Here is a 14,057-nt window from a genome sequence, read left to right as displayed (position 1 = left end):
ATTCATCTTTTTCTCTATTTCTCCATCGTTTGAGTCCTACAACTCAGTTATAAGTTCAGAGAATAGCGGGTCAACACTATTGGTAGTCTCGGTTTGAAATATGTGACGAGATTACGACAATAAAAAACATTAAATGTGAGATTTCTATTAACCTTATTTTTGTTTCATTTTAGGGTTCTAATGTTTGTTAATCACTAAAGTTTTAGTTGCAATTAGAGTAAAATTCGATATTTATTCCACTGCGCATGTTTGCTATTTCTATCACTACGAAGATGAGATTTGACGGATGGCACGAAGTGGAGAACTGAGAAGAGAGGAAAACACACAAATGGAGAAGAGAGGAATGGAGGAGAGTCGGAGATGTGAGAAGAGAAGAGATGCATCATGGGAGAGAGGACAACTGAGAATAGAGGAATGCCAAATGAGAGAGGAGACCTAAATTTTTTAAATGTTTATTAAATAAATTATATATATATTAATTCGGATAGAGTTGGATTGAATCGAATTTTCTCCAACATGAGACTCAACCCAATCCAAAAAAAATCAACTTTTTCAATCTAACTCAATTTATATAATATGAGTCGAATAGTGTGGGTTGTGCAGTTATCCTATTATAATAATTGATGATTACTATTATATAATTTTAGTGGATTGTGATTGATGGAAGACCAATCCAAACCAAAATAATAGTGTAAATGTAAAACACAATAAGAGAAAAGTAAAGAACAATTGCCACTTGACAAGATTTTGATTTTTTTTCATTTCTTCTTCTTGTCCTTTGAGGAGACTAAACTGATGATTCCTTCTGAAACTCAGGGCAGAGCCATATATTCCTCATCTGTCTCATCTCCACCACTTTTTTATTTTTGCCGGCCTTCAACAACAACTACATAACTTTTTACCCAACTTTCTTCCTTCTACACTCCCCCATGGAAAATCCCACCTCCAATTTTTTCTCCTTTGACCAATCTCACTTCTTCTTCACTTTTCTCGCCGCTCTTCTAATCTTCCTCTACCTAAGACTCACCCGCCTGCGCGTCCCCCTCCCACCGGGTCCTCGCGGGGTTCCACTCCTCGGAAACCTCCCCTTTCTCCACCCCGAACTTCACACCTACTTCGCTCAACTAGGTCAAAAATACGGCCCAATAGTCAAGCTTCAGCTCGGCAGAAAAATCGGCATAATCATAAATTCACCGTCCGTGGTACGTGAAGTGTTGAAAGACCACGATGTCACGTTTGCCAATCGTGATGTTCCCCAAGCCGGGAGAGCCGCGTCGTACGGTGGTTCCGACATAGTTTGGACTCCGTATGGACCTAAGTGGCGAATGTTGAGGAAAGTTTGTGTGGTCAAGATGTTAAGCAACGCCACTTTGGATAGTGTCTACGAGCTCCGCCGTAAAGAGGTGAGAAACACGGTGGCTCACTTGTATGCGCGAGCTGGGACGGCGGTGAACGTAGGAGAGCAGGGGTTTCTGACCGTATTCAATGTGGTTACGAGCATGTTGTGGGGTGGGTCAGTGGAAGGGGAGCAAAGGGATGGTCTTGCAGCGGAGTTTAGAGAGACGGTTTCGGAGATGACGGAGCTGTTGGGGCTGCCTAATGTTTCGGATTTTTTTCCGAGCTTGGCTCGATTTGATCTCCAAGGCATTGAGAAGAAGATGCGTGAACTTGCTCCGAGATTTGATAGCATTTTTGAGAAAATGATAGATCAACGATTGAAAATTGATGGCGGAGACGAGGGCGGGAGTGTGAAGAAGAATGATTTCTTGCAGTTCTTACTTCAGGTAAAGGATGAAGAAGAATCCAAGACTCCTCTCACCATGACCCACCTTAAAGCCTTGCTCATGGTAACTAATTTCAACCCTCAAAAACGATATATTTGTTTTAATTTCTAAAACTAAAGTTGAACAATATAATTAAAGAAAGAAAACATTATTTTTTATACATAACATGTGTGTACTAAAAGATCAAACTTCTAACATTTATTATACATACTTTTGATGTTAGAAAAGATATATTCATCAGAACGTTAACACGGATTGTGGTACACGAAGTCATATGTATTTAAGCCATGTTTATTTCATTCTCAATTAATCGGGTGATTTAAGAGCTCTGGAAGTGCAATAATGAAATGCCCTGTGTGGGGGGACAGGATATGGTGATTGGCGGGACGGACACATCGTCAAATACAGTTGAGTTTGCGATGGCAGAAATGTTAAAGAGCCCGAAAACTCTAAAGAAAGCACAAGAAGAAGTCGTAGCCGTGGTCGGAGAAGACAACATCGTGGAAGAGTCCCACATTCATAGTTTACCGTATCTCAAAGCTGTAATGAAAGAAACATTACGTTTACACCCGATTCTACCTCTGCTCGTGCCGCACTGCCCAAGCGAGACCGCCATCGTCTCCAATTACACAATCCCAAAGGGCTCTCGAGTGTTCATCAACGTATGGGCAATTCAGCGAGACCCCAAAAACTGGGATAATCCATTGGAGTTCGACCCAGAGAGATTCTTGAATGGTAAGTTTGATTTCAGTGGGAACGATTTTCGTTACTTCCCGTTCGGATCTGGGAGAAGAAACTGTGCAGGGATAGCAATGGCGGAAAGAATGGTAATGTATATGCTTGCTACACTTTTGCATTCATTTGATTGGAAATTGGAAGAAGGTGATGGGAAGATTGAAGTTGAAGAGAAATTTGGGATTGTTTTGAAAATGAAGACTCCTCTTGTTCTCATTCCAACGCCAAAGCTAGCTGATCCCACTCTGTATCAATAAGCGATCAAAGTATATATATATATATGCTCCCACAGTCCCACTGTGATACTATCGTTATAGACTGATGTACACCATGTCGAATTCAAGAGAAATAAAGTAAGTTCTCATTTTGAAATTTAGATCGATCACTTTTTTCTTTTAGCTTTTGCACATTTTATAACAAGATGAAGCAATAATATATATGATATTTGGGGGAATGGCCAACCACCGTCCACCGGTGCTTTTTTAGTTTGGAAATTTTAGTGAAATGTATAAAAATGCAATTTTGGAAAATCAAATATGACTACACAAAGTCTCAAATTTCAATATTTTAAAAATCAACCGAAATTGCTCAGCAGATGAGATGATTAAGGAAAAAGAAACCATTCGGTTTAATTACCATTTAATGATAAATTTCCAACCATTAAACCACATTTAAACAACAGTATATAGTTGGAAACAAGGTAAGTTGTACATAAGTGGGCTAAACTATTTGGGTTAGTAAAAAATAAACTTTATCTCTTCAATGTGCAGGAGGAACCCAATGCAATTTGTTGGAGTTGGATTGGCATGTTCATTTTTTTTTCTATCTCCTCGTAGTTTAGACAAATTTACCTATTGTTTTTTAAGATGGAAGATGAACAAATTGTCATTTAAGGTGCAAAGCGACATGTATATATATATATAGCAAGTAGAGAAAGTTTACTTTTAGATTTTAGGTTTAGATATATACACATAATCGGGTTTCGTCTGGTTAATCCAACCCCGTTCAACTTGTTTTTTTCTCTAATTTTATAATCCAACTTAAGTCAACATAAACTTCAACGCAATCCAACTCTAACGATTTGGGTTGAATAATCCGAGTTAGTCAAATTATCAGTTTTTTTTAACTCTCCTAGAACAACATAGAAGACAAACAAATTTTTTGGTGGAGCATTAGAGGGCATTTGGTGGGAGCTGAACAATAGAACGTTCAAAATGTTAATGTTTGATAAATTAACGTCTAATGTGTGGGAAGAAATTGAGCAATTGTTGAAATTTGAATACTATATTTTTTTTTATAAAAAATGGGTTATATTTCAAAAGTTAAACTATACAATTTTGACTTAATTAAGAAAATTAGCATGGAGCGAGAAAATATCAAACATAAAATAAAAGTTGGAAAATTGCATCGAATGACAAGAACATTTAGAAAAAGACAGCTCATAACACATATTTTTTTGCATATTGCGAATATGACAAAATTAATGATATTGTTATTAGACGATAATTATAGAATTATCAATTCATGTCAATTACAAAGTAGCAAATTTAAAAATAGAGTGACATGAGCCTTCTTAATAATTTTTTTAGGACAATTACATATGATAACATTTTGAGAATATATTATAGCAATTATAACATATTCTTTTAGAATTTTGCAAATATGACAAAATTTTCACTTCTCCATCTTAAATTTGTTATTATTCCTAAACTACTATTCAATAACTTATTTCTCTTCCTATTTTTAATGTCCTATTCTTTATTTATTTATTCTTCCACTTTTTAATACCCTAATTGTTTGTTTATTCTTATACTATAAAAGTTATTTATTTTTTCTGCCTTAATCTTAATTTTAAAATACCAACAGTACAATAATTACAATATGAAATATAATATAATGGTTGTTGATTAGAGTAATTTAACTTCATTTATGATTTTTTTTTTTACTTTCTTCGATGTGTATTTTGAGTTGAATCTTATTCCAAATGATTTTGTTTTATTTTTTTACATTAATTTTTTGTTTTACTTTGTCTCATTTTCGTATATCAGTGTTGTGATATACTTATATTATATGTATTAGTTGGTTAATATACTGACTACGTGAATTTTATTTTTTCAAAATTTATGCAATTCGTTAGAGTATTATTAAGTATATGAATAATGTAACTCAGTGTATCATTATCGAGTATATCAACAATATATTGTTAAAGCATATCAATAAAGTGAATCATTATCAAGTATATGAATCAAGTTTACAAGTGTATATCAATAGTATATCAAGTGTATAAGTAGGACTTCAAGTATATCAAGTGCATTTAATCAATCAATTGTATAAGTGAAGAGTACTAAATATATATGCAGTGTATCTGGTGTATCAAACATATATTAGTAATGTTTCATGTGTGTATCAAAAGACATCGAGTGTATCAAAGAATATCAAGTGCATCAAATGTATCAATTAAATATATCAGGTGTATCAAGGGGTGTATTAGGTGTATCAGACGTGTATAAAGTGTATCAAACGTATATTAGTAACGATGATATTTGTGACATTTTACCTCTTGATGTGTGAGTTGGACTTCGTTTTTGTCATTTTTGCAAATAATAAAGTATCTAATATGAACTTAATTACTTTAACTTATCTTTCCATTTTTGCAAATGCAAGTCCCGTCAAATTTTAGCTAAACTAAATTTAACTATATAAAAAAAGAAATGTACTAAGGAATAAATAATAAAAAAACTCTTCGGTTAACACTCCCTTCCCTTCAAACTATACCTCATTTTTGTAGATATTTCAATATTTTTAGGCATTTTTCATTATTGAATTTTAAATTTTAAAGAATGTTGAATCTTGAATCTTTAGAAACGTGTTAAGGGTGGCAATAAAAGAACCTAAGAAATAAATAAATGTTTGGCATATCATATTTAATTTTTAAAAAATCTACATATTCCATACCATTCAAATCTAGATATTTTACACCATTAATTTTGTATGGTGCATATTTCACACTCTAGCCATATTAAAAAGAATCATAATATAACAATTAGATAACAACTAATATCAAATAAAAATGAAATATCAAATCACTATCATTATAAATTAGATAACAATACTGTATCATTAACAACTTGTTTTGGATGGAACATAGGTAACAATTAGTTTTATTGGCAACTTGATTTGGATATTGATCAAATAACAATTAGATAACAATCAATATCATTCACAAACGTCCCTTATTGATAACGAATATATTATATAGTAGTTATGTCAACAATTGTATTATTGACAGTATAGTATAGTAGATATCAAAAACACGAATGAAACAGTAATTAGTATATCATTAACAATTAGATAACATAATTAAATAGAAACTAATGTTTATATGATAACGAGATAGAGATAGTAATCAGTGGAATGAAAAAGAGATAGTAACATACAGTGATGCATCTATGTATTTGTATTTTCTTCAAATAGTTTTAAATTTTCATCGGTATATTATGGAGCTCTTCAATAATCATTTCTAAAACCCATAGCAATGCCGACACTCTCAATTCCCTTCCTCTTCTCATTTTGGTCCTTAGATTTCAACAAACACAGTCAAATTTCAACAGCACTTCTTTTTTTCTTCCTTTTCATTTTTGCTCTCTTATGGCTCCAATCCAAATTCCAGCATCCCCCTTTGCCTCCAGGCCCCCGTGGCCTGCCCCTGCTCGGTTATCTTCCATTTTTATCCACCAATCTCCACCACACATTCAACAATTTGGCCAAAATGTACGGCCCAATTTTCAAGCTCCGCCTCGGAACTAAGCTCTGCGTTGTTCTCACCTCCCCTTCCTCCGTCAATGAAGTCCTCCGTCACCAAGAAACTGTCTTCGACAACCGAGATGCCACCGTCAGCGCTCTTCTTGCCACCTACGGCGGAGTCGATATTGTATTCAGCCAGAACGAGAGCATTTGGAAGAAGCTGAGAAAAATCTTTGCCCGAAAAATGCTTAGCAAATCAAATCTTGATGCGTCGTATCCTTTGCGAAGACGAGAAGTGAGAAAAATAATTAAAGGCGTGTTGGAATCGGCGGGAACCCCAATTGATATCAGTAAATTGAGTTTGATGGCTGCTGTGAAATCGGTAATGGCGATGACGTGGGGTGGCTCAAGGGGACTGATCGGAGTGGATGGGGCTGATTTGGAAGCGAAGTTCATGGAAGTGGTGAATGAACTGATGGTGTTGCTTGGAACTCCAAATTTGTCGGATCTATTTCCGGTGTTGGGTGGGTTAGATTTGCAGGGAATTGGGAGGAAGATGAAGAAGGTGATGAATGTTTTTGATGGGATTTTTAATTCTGCCATTGAAGAACAGAGGAAAAGGGGAGGAGATGGGATGGAAAACAGAGGGTTTTTACAGTTACTGTTGGAGGTTATGGAGGGTGAGGATAGTTCAGAGTCCATTACCGATAAAGAACTCAAGGCTTTGCTAGTCGTATGCTTTCCCAATTACTTATCTTTTCATTGCCATTCCAATATGCTCTTTTTTACCCTTAAATGATTATTAGATTCTATTTAAATCCATACCATTCCAATTTCTAAAAATTAGTTCAAAATTATAATTATAATGAGCGAAGTTGTTTTAAATTACAAATAAAAAATTTAAAATATTTATAAATATGCCAAAATTTTATATGTTATTAGTGATAAATAGGTATCGATATATATATATATATATATATAAGTGATAAACGCTAATATTCTATCATTATTATATTTTGTAAATATTTTAGTTTATTTTATTGTAATTTAAAATATAATTTTAAAAAACAATTTATTTTTCTTGTAATTTATTTTTTAAAAAAAAATTGTGATAATGCAAGCTCTATCTGAGTGGAGCTATATTATTTTAGGACAAGTATACCTGCCTTTTCTTTTATCACTTCTAATAATATTTGACTTCTTAATCAAATTTAAAATTTAAAATTTTAAAATATTGTCCTAGTTTAAAAAATTAGGTTTTTTTTTCCTATAAAAACAAATTGGTATGGTTTTGTTTGAGTTAAAATTTTACATTTGTGCCCAATCATTTTTTTCTCATAATGGAATCTCAATTATGGCAATTTTCAATTTATAATACATATTAAAAGTCATTCCTTCGAATAAATTTTTTGAACAAGCTCTTGATAACTGTTATGAGATAGAAAAAGATAGATGAGTATGAGGTTTTTCCCCCTTTTTTTTTTTTTTCCTGTTCTTTTTCTCTAATTGATTTTTTTATTGAATTTACATTAAGTAGTTCAATGTATTTAAGAACCTATGATCTCTTTTTAATGGTTTTGTATAGGACATCATCATTGGAGGAACAGACACAACATCAACTACAATTGAGTGGACAATCGCAGAATTGATACAACAACCAAACATAATGAAGAAAGTCAAAGAAGAATTAACAAAAGTTGTGGGTTTAAACCAAATGGTTGAAGAATTTCACTTATCTAAATTACATTATTTAGATGCAGCAATTAAAGAAACACTTCGTTTACACCCACCAGTACCTCTTTTAGTGCCACGGACGACTAACCAAAGAACCACCCTCGAAGGGTACACTATTCCAAAGAGCTCAACTATCTACTTCAATATTTGGGCCATCCAAAGAGACCCTAAAATTTGGGACAACCCATTAGACTTCATGCCTGAGAGATTTTTGAATGAATCTAATGAAAATATGTACGATTTTACTGGCAATAAGATAGAGTTTTGTCCATTTGGAGCAGGTAAAAAGTTATGTGTGGGGATTCCTCTAGCCGAGAGGTTGTTGGTTTTAATATTAGCTTCATTGTTGCATGGATTTGAATGGAAATTACCCGAGGGTTCAACGCTTGATTTGGAAGAAAAGTTTGGAATTGTCAGTAAGAAGTTGAATCCTTTGGTTGTTATTCCTACACCAAGGCTTTCCAACTTGGAGCTTTATAATATGATGTAGGCTCTGTGTATTATTAAATAATTGCAATATGTTACATTGTAATATCCAACATTTTCTGCACTGGCATATGTATAGAAACGTACGGGTTTCTAAAATGTCACTCATCAAGAATTTACTTAAATGTCATTAGCCATAAATTCCTTTTAATTTTGCTTGTGATCATCATTTGTATTTGGATTTATATTTTATTATTAATAGTGTGTTATTTCTATTTAATTATCATGTGTTGATATATTATTGTAATATCTGATTTTCAAACGATTTTTATTGGATACTAAATCTTTTTTGTTTTTGAAAAGGTCTTATTAAGTACAACTTGAAGGTGATGGATCGAACTTGAAACCTCTCTATCAGATTGTGATATATATTTGATGTGATGTGATTACTATAAGATTGATATCTTATTTCTATTAGACTTTTTTATAAAGGTTTATGTAAATTTTGTTTGGTTTGTTCTAAAAAAAGTATTAACTCAAATTACCATAAAGGACTACTAAACACTTCAAAATCTCAACCAACGCTTGAAATAACTCATTTATCTAAAAATAATTTATTAAAGTTCAAATATTATTTATGTGATAAAATTTTAACAAGTTCATGGAAGTTGCTTCAACTTTTATGTATATATATGTTAAAAGCTATTTCAAATTTATATTAAAAATGCACAAATCAATTAGTTGAAGTGCACAAATCCAAATATGTGAGTTTGCATTTAATTTATTAAAGAAGAACCGTGAGGTGGCTTAATGGTTGGCTCAAAGATTTCTCAGCCCACACTCTTGAGAAATCTTTATAAAACTTTACCATTTCGACGTTTAATCCATAAATTCTGAATTTTGGAGCTTCAATTATTCATTTCTAAAATTCTTTACTATGTCCTTACTCTCATTTCCGTTCCTCTTCTTATTTTGGTCCGTAGATTCAGATAATCAAAACCAAATTTCAACCCTCATTCTCTTTATCTTCCTCTTCATGTTTGCTCTCTTATGGCTCCGATCCAAATTCCGGCGTCCCTCTTTACCTCCAGGCCCCCGTGGCCTGCCGCTGGTCGGTTACCTTCCATTTTTATCAGGCAACCCCCACCACAAATTAACCCATTTGGCTAAAATCTACGGCCCAGTTTTCAAGCTCCGTCTTGGGCCAAAGCTCTGCGTCGTTCTCACTTCGCCTGCTTTCATCAAAGAAGCCTTCCACCACCAAGAAACTCTCTTTCCCAATCGAAACACCACCGTTTGTGCTCTTCTCTCCAGCTACGGATGCTCCGGCATTGTCTTTGCCCAGGATGGGGAGGACTGGAAGAAGCTAAGAAAAATCTTCGTCCGGAAAATGATTAGCAAGTCCAACCTCGACGCGTCCTACTGTGTTCGAAGACAAGAGGTGAGAAAAGTGATTAAAGGTGTGTTCGAATCGGTGGGAACACAAATAGACATTGGAAAGGTGAGTTTCCTTGCGACAATGAAATCCGTTGTAGCAATGACATGGGGCGATTCGGGGCGGGTGATGGGAGAGGATGGGGTTGGTTTGGAAGTGAAGTTTAGGGAAATGATGGATGAACTGGTGGTGTTGCTAGGAAGTCGGAATGTGTCGGATGTTTTTCCGGTGTTGGGTCGGTTTGATTTGCAGGGAATTGGAAGGAGGACGAAGAAGGTGATGGGTGTGTTGGATGGGATTCTGAATTCTGCCATTGAAGAGCAAAGGAAGATGGGAGGAAATGGTGGGGGAAAAGGAGGGTACTTGCAGCTGTTGTTGGAGCTTCAGGATAATGAAGATAATTCAGAGTGCATTACGAACGACCAACTCAAAGCTTTGCTATTGGTATGATTTCCTTTGAAAAAATGCATCTCATCATTTTTATAAATAATAATTATAATAATTACAGTAAAAAATAAAATAAAATTATCTATTCAGAGTGTTTGGTCCATCTCATCATTTTTATGGGGAACGTTTCCAAGATGGAGCAAGTGCCCTCACAACATGTTCTTTTATTTATATACACTATTTTTATAAAAATATATATAAAAGAAGGTACCGTTTATATGTAATATACTTTAATCCATGCCTCCATACATATAATACAAGCATATCTAATAGAACAACCAACAACTTGAAATCACCTGGGATTTTAATTCTACTCTCATGCTTTTTTTTTCTTCCCATTTTTGTTGTTTCTTTTTTCTTAAAATTCAAAATAACCAAACCAAATTTTATTGTTTCTTTTTATTTTACAAATTTTTGTTGCTTAAAAAGTTTTTAATATAACAAGAATTCCATTTTTATTTTTCTCATATATGTATGGAGTATTTGAGATATAGGTTTGATATATCCTGCCTTGTTCATCAATTTGGGGTTGGAATTGAAAAGGATTTGAGATATAGGTTTGATATAAACTCTATTCATGAGATTGCACCCATCCTTTTCTAATTTATTAAGTTCTCATATAGATATTTTCTAGAACTTCTCTATCATATAAATGGGGTGGTCCTCAAAAGTGTTGCTCATTATTCAATACGAGTATAACAATTTCTACCCATACTATAAATTTAACAACATTTTTATTATAACTAACTCAATCAAAACATACACTTATGAACCAACCAAATGCACACTTATCTATCAAGTGTGTTTCATATCTCTCCACCGTCTAAAAATATATATTTTTAAATATTTGATCATTTCTATTTTTGTATGCGAGACAGATAAGTAGAACATGAGATACTTGTATATGGGATGTAATCAAGTTTTTTTCTTTCAAAATTATATAAAAATATTATCTTTAAATCTAAAGAACTAAAGGTATTCGTAATTTTGTCGCTTAATTATAGCCTAAAACCATTATTTTTTTATTTGTTATATTATTATTTTTTTGTAATACGCAGGACATTGTGATTGGTGGAACGGAAACAACATCGACTACAATTGAGTGGGCAATGGCAGAATTAATGCAACATCCAGATACAATGAAGAAAGTGAAAGAAGAACTAAAGAAAGTGATAGGTTTAAACGCAATAGTGGAAGAATTTCACTTCCCCAAATTATGCTATTTAAATGCCGTGATTAAAGAGACACTTCGTTTACATCCTGCTATCTTTCTATTAGTGCCTCGAACTCTTACTTCCTCAACCACTCTTGGAGGGTACTACATCCCAAAAGATTCAACCATCTACTTCAACCTTTGGGGCATTCAAAGAGATCCTACAATTTGGGATAATCCCTTGAAATTTATGCCAGAAAGGTTCGTAAAAAGTAACGAAGAAGAATGTGCTGGACAGTTTGAATTGGGTGACAGTAATAATGCCATGGAGTTTTACCCATTTGGATATGGCAAAAGATCATGTGCAGGGATCGCATTGGCCGAGAGGATGCTGATGTTCATATTGGCATCTTTGCTGCATTCTTTCGAGTGGGAATTGCCTAAGGATTCAGTGATTGATTTTAAAGAGAAATTTGGAATTGTCAATAAGAAGTTGAATCCTTTGGTTGCTATTCCTACGCCATCACTCTCCAATTCGGACCTTTACTTGGCCTAAAATAAGGGATCATTAGTTATATTATAGTTTGGGTATGTGATTCTATGTTGTAGCTAGCTTTCTAAAAGACTAGTAGTCGGTCCTTACTGTATGCTAGAAAATTTGGCAAACTTGAAAAGATGTATGGCCATGTTGGGAAAATGAATAAAAAATCGTTTTTAGTTTTTATTATATTATATATTTTCACTAAAAACTTTACTTATTAATTAGTTAAAATCAAAATAAGGATAATAACCAAACGAAATACTTATTTATAAGTTAGTTTAATTAGAAAGTTTAGTTGATATTAAAAAAGTTTATAGAAATACTGAATTTGGTTGGCAATATAGACGGGCAAGTTGGACATGTGAATCCTATTCTCAAATACAAAAATGTTAAATATATTTCCAATCACGTCACACTATTATTATAAAAGAAAAAAAAAGTCAACATTTAACGACACATAAAATTCAGCGCTAAAGATATTATTTTTATTGCAAAAATTGTTTAGCAACTAACATAAATTATCACTAAAGCCCAAGTTGAATAATCTAATGTTTTGTGATGCATTAAACAAAAACAACAGGTATGAAATTATATATATAGGTAGTATCCATGTCAATTTATTAAATTAAATGTTTGATCAAATTCTGTTTTTTTCATTGAAAAAGTTAATGAAATGCATAGATTACCTTAAATAAAAAAGAAATTAAAAAGATAAATAAGCCACCACTTAGAACGCAATTGAAGCAGGAAAAATGTGGAAGAAAGAACAAACATTAGTAATTAGAATGAACTCTAATATTATGGCTTTATATATATGAAAGAGAGTTGGTTTAAGATTTTTGTGGAAGTAGAAGAAAGTCTTTTGTTAGCAATTGAGTAAGACACTGCGCAACCTCTCTGAGTATATCCACAACACACTCAACCAAAGCAGAATCCATTTGGAATCTTCACCAAAAAGTTGGATGTTCATCATTCATTCTCGTACACCAAGGATAACCACAAATTAGGTTTATCACTTATCCAATGTCCACTGATATTTGTGACCCACACTTGTGCTATACAGCTTCTCTGTGTACTTTTTTTCCCCACTTACTCGTCCTTTCTATATCTCACAATTATATTGTTGTTTATCTCTTACTCGTCCTTTCTATATCTCACAATTATATTGTTGTTTATCTCATAAAAATATATCCTAAGATAATAATCATTATGTAGCAAAGTTTATCAACGACAATATACCTATTGTTGGTAACTTCTTATTATTTATCAATGATAGATTACTATCATGATTAGATTTGAACCGACTTTGTTATCTTTATATTTTTAAAATTATTATTATATCAAATAGTTATATTTGTAATCTTAAAAAGGAAAAAAAGTAATAGAAAACATCTAAACAAATCTTAAAACTCAGATGTTTTAACTTAGTAGTTGAGTGAGTAATCAATAGCCAAATGCATAGGTTTGTTTGTTTTTTTTTTTTTTTTTTTTTTTGCCATTTATTTTAAGTTTTAGGAAAGATTTTAAATTTAGAGTTTATTGGAATTTTAGGGTTTAAATTAACATAAGCTGCTTTTCTTCAGAGGCCGGAAATTTGATCTCCTACATATTTTCACACTTGATGCAGTTAAAACCCAAGAAAACATTAGCCTAAATGGAAGGATTATTTGCTATAATAATGAATGATTGATGACCTTTAAAAGTGGAGTTATATATATATATCGTAATATTTTTTTGGTTTTCTCTTCAATCGTTATTGTACACAAAGAGAAAGAAAAATGGAACTTGATTTATATGTGAGAGGTCTTTTTCATTCGTGTTAGTGCACTAATCACTTTTCTGTTGTCATGTTATGAGTTATTATAGTTTTAGTTAAAGGCCATATTCTGATGATTGTTAGCATCATTGCCTACCAAACTTTTATTTCTAGACTGAATTTTTTTGTAGAGTTCTATTTTGAAATGATGTATTGAGTTTGGTAGCTTTTGTTCTATTATACCTTCAACTTGTTCATTTTAGTGCTATATCCGATAACACTTGGTTCAGATTAAAATTAAT

General features: G+C 32.8%; 3 protein-coding genes across 3 annotated transcripts; all 3 read left to right on the top strand.

Moving 5' to 3' along the window:
- Nucleotides 1-721: 721 nt before the first annotated feature.
- Nucleotides 722-2,895, top strand: LOC101213303 (flavonoid 3'-monooxygenase CYP75B137). Its single transcript, XM_004147532.3, has 2 exons — nt 722-1,847; nt 2,153-2,895. Exons 1-2 carry the CDS (start codon nt 930-932, stop codon nt 2,774-2,776), a joined length of 1,542 nt encoding a protein of 513 aa, XP_004147580.1. The 5' UTR covers nt 722-929; the 3' UTR covers nt 2,777-2,895.
- A 3,046-nt stretch (nt 2,896-5,941) lies between these two features.
- On the top strand, nt 5,942-8,634 carry LOC101220462 (flavonoid 3'-monooxygenase CYP75B137). Its single transcript, XM_004147562.3, has 2 exons — nt 5,942-6,996; nt 7,849-8,634. The coding sequence occupies exons 1-2, from the start codon at nt 6,055-6,057 to the stop codon at nt 8,485-8,487; spliced, it is 1,581 nt and encodes a 526-aa protein (XP_004147610.2). The 5' UTR covers nt 5,942-6,054; the 3' UTR covers nt 8,488-8,634.
- A 649-nt stretch (nt 8,635-9,283) lies between these two features.
- Nucleotides 9,284-12,185, top strand: LOC101220225 (flavonoid 3'-monooxygenase CYP75B137). The gene is made up of 2 exons (XM_004147561.3): nt 9,284-10,302; nt 11,364-12,185. The coding sequence occupies exons 1-2, from the start codon at nt 9,361-9,363 to the stop codon at nt 12,012-12,014; spliced, it is 1,593 nt and encodes a 530-aa protein (XP_004147609.1). The 5' UTR covers nt 9,284-9,360; the 3' UTR covers nt 12,015-12,185.
- The last annotated feature ends 1,872 nt before the right edge of the window (nt 12,186-14,057 follow it).

This window comes from Cucumis sativus, chromosome 5, assembly GCF_000004075.3.
Source record: "Cucumis sativus cultivar 9930 chromosome 5, Cucumber_9930_V3, whole genome shotgun sequence".
In the NCBI taxonomy this organism is placed as follows: Eukaryota; Viridiplantae; Streptophyta; class Magnoliopsida; order Cucurbitales; family Cucurbitaceae; genus Cucumis; species Cucumis sativus.
Note: the sequence above shows the minus strand (reverse complement) of the source record. Positions and strands in the feature narration are given on the sequence as shown.

Excerpts from the sequence above, each read along its gene's own strand:
- LOC101220225 (XM_004147561.3), top strand. The coding sequence starts at position 9,361 with ATGTCCTTACTCTCATTTCCGTTCCTCTTCTTATTTTGGTCCGTAGAT. Across the intron at positions 10,303-11,363 it reads AACTCAAAGCTTTGCTATTG|GACATTGTGATTGGTGGAAC; the intron begins GTATGATTTCCT and ends TGTAATACGCAG.
- LOC101213303 (XM_004147532.3), top strand. The coding sequence starts at position 930 with ATGGAAAATCCCACCTCCAATTTTTTCTCCTTTGACCAATCTCACTTC. Across the intron at positions 1,848-2,152 it reads ACCTTAAAGCCTTGCTCATG|GATATGGTGATTGGCGGGAC; the intron begins GTAACTAATTTC and ends GTGGGGGGACAG.
- LOC101220462 (XM_004147562.3), top strand. The coding sequence starts at position 6,055 with ATGCCGACACTCTCAATTCCCTTCCTCTTCTCATTTTGGTCCTTAGAT. Across the intron at positions 6,997-7,848 it reads AACTCAAGGCTTTGCTAGTC|GACATCATCATTGGAGGAAC; the intron begins GTATGCTTTCCC and ends GGTTTTGTATAG.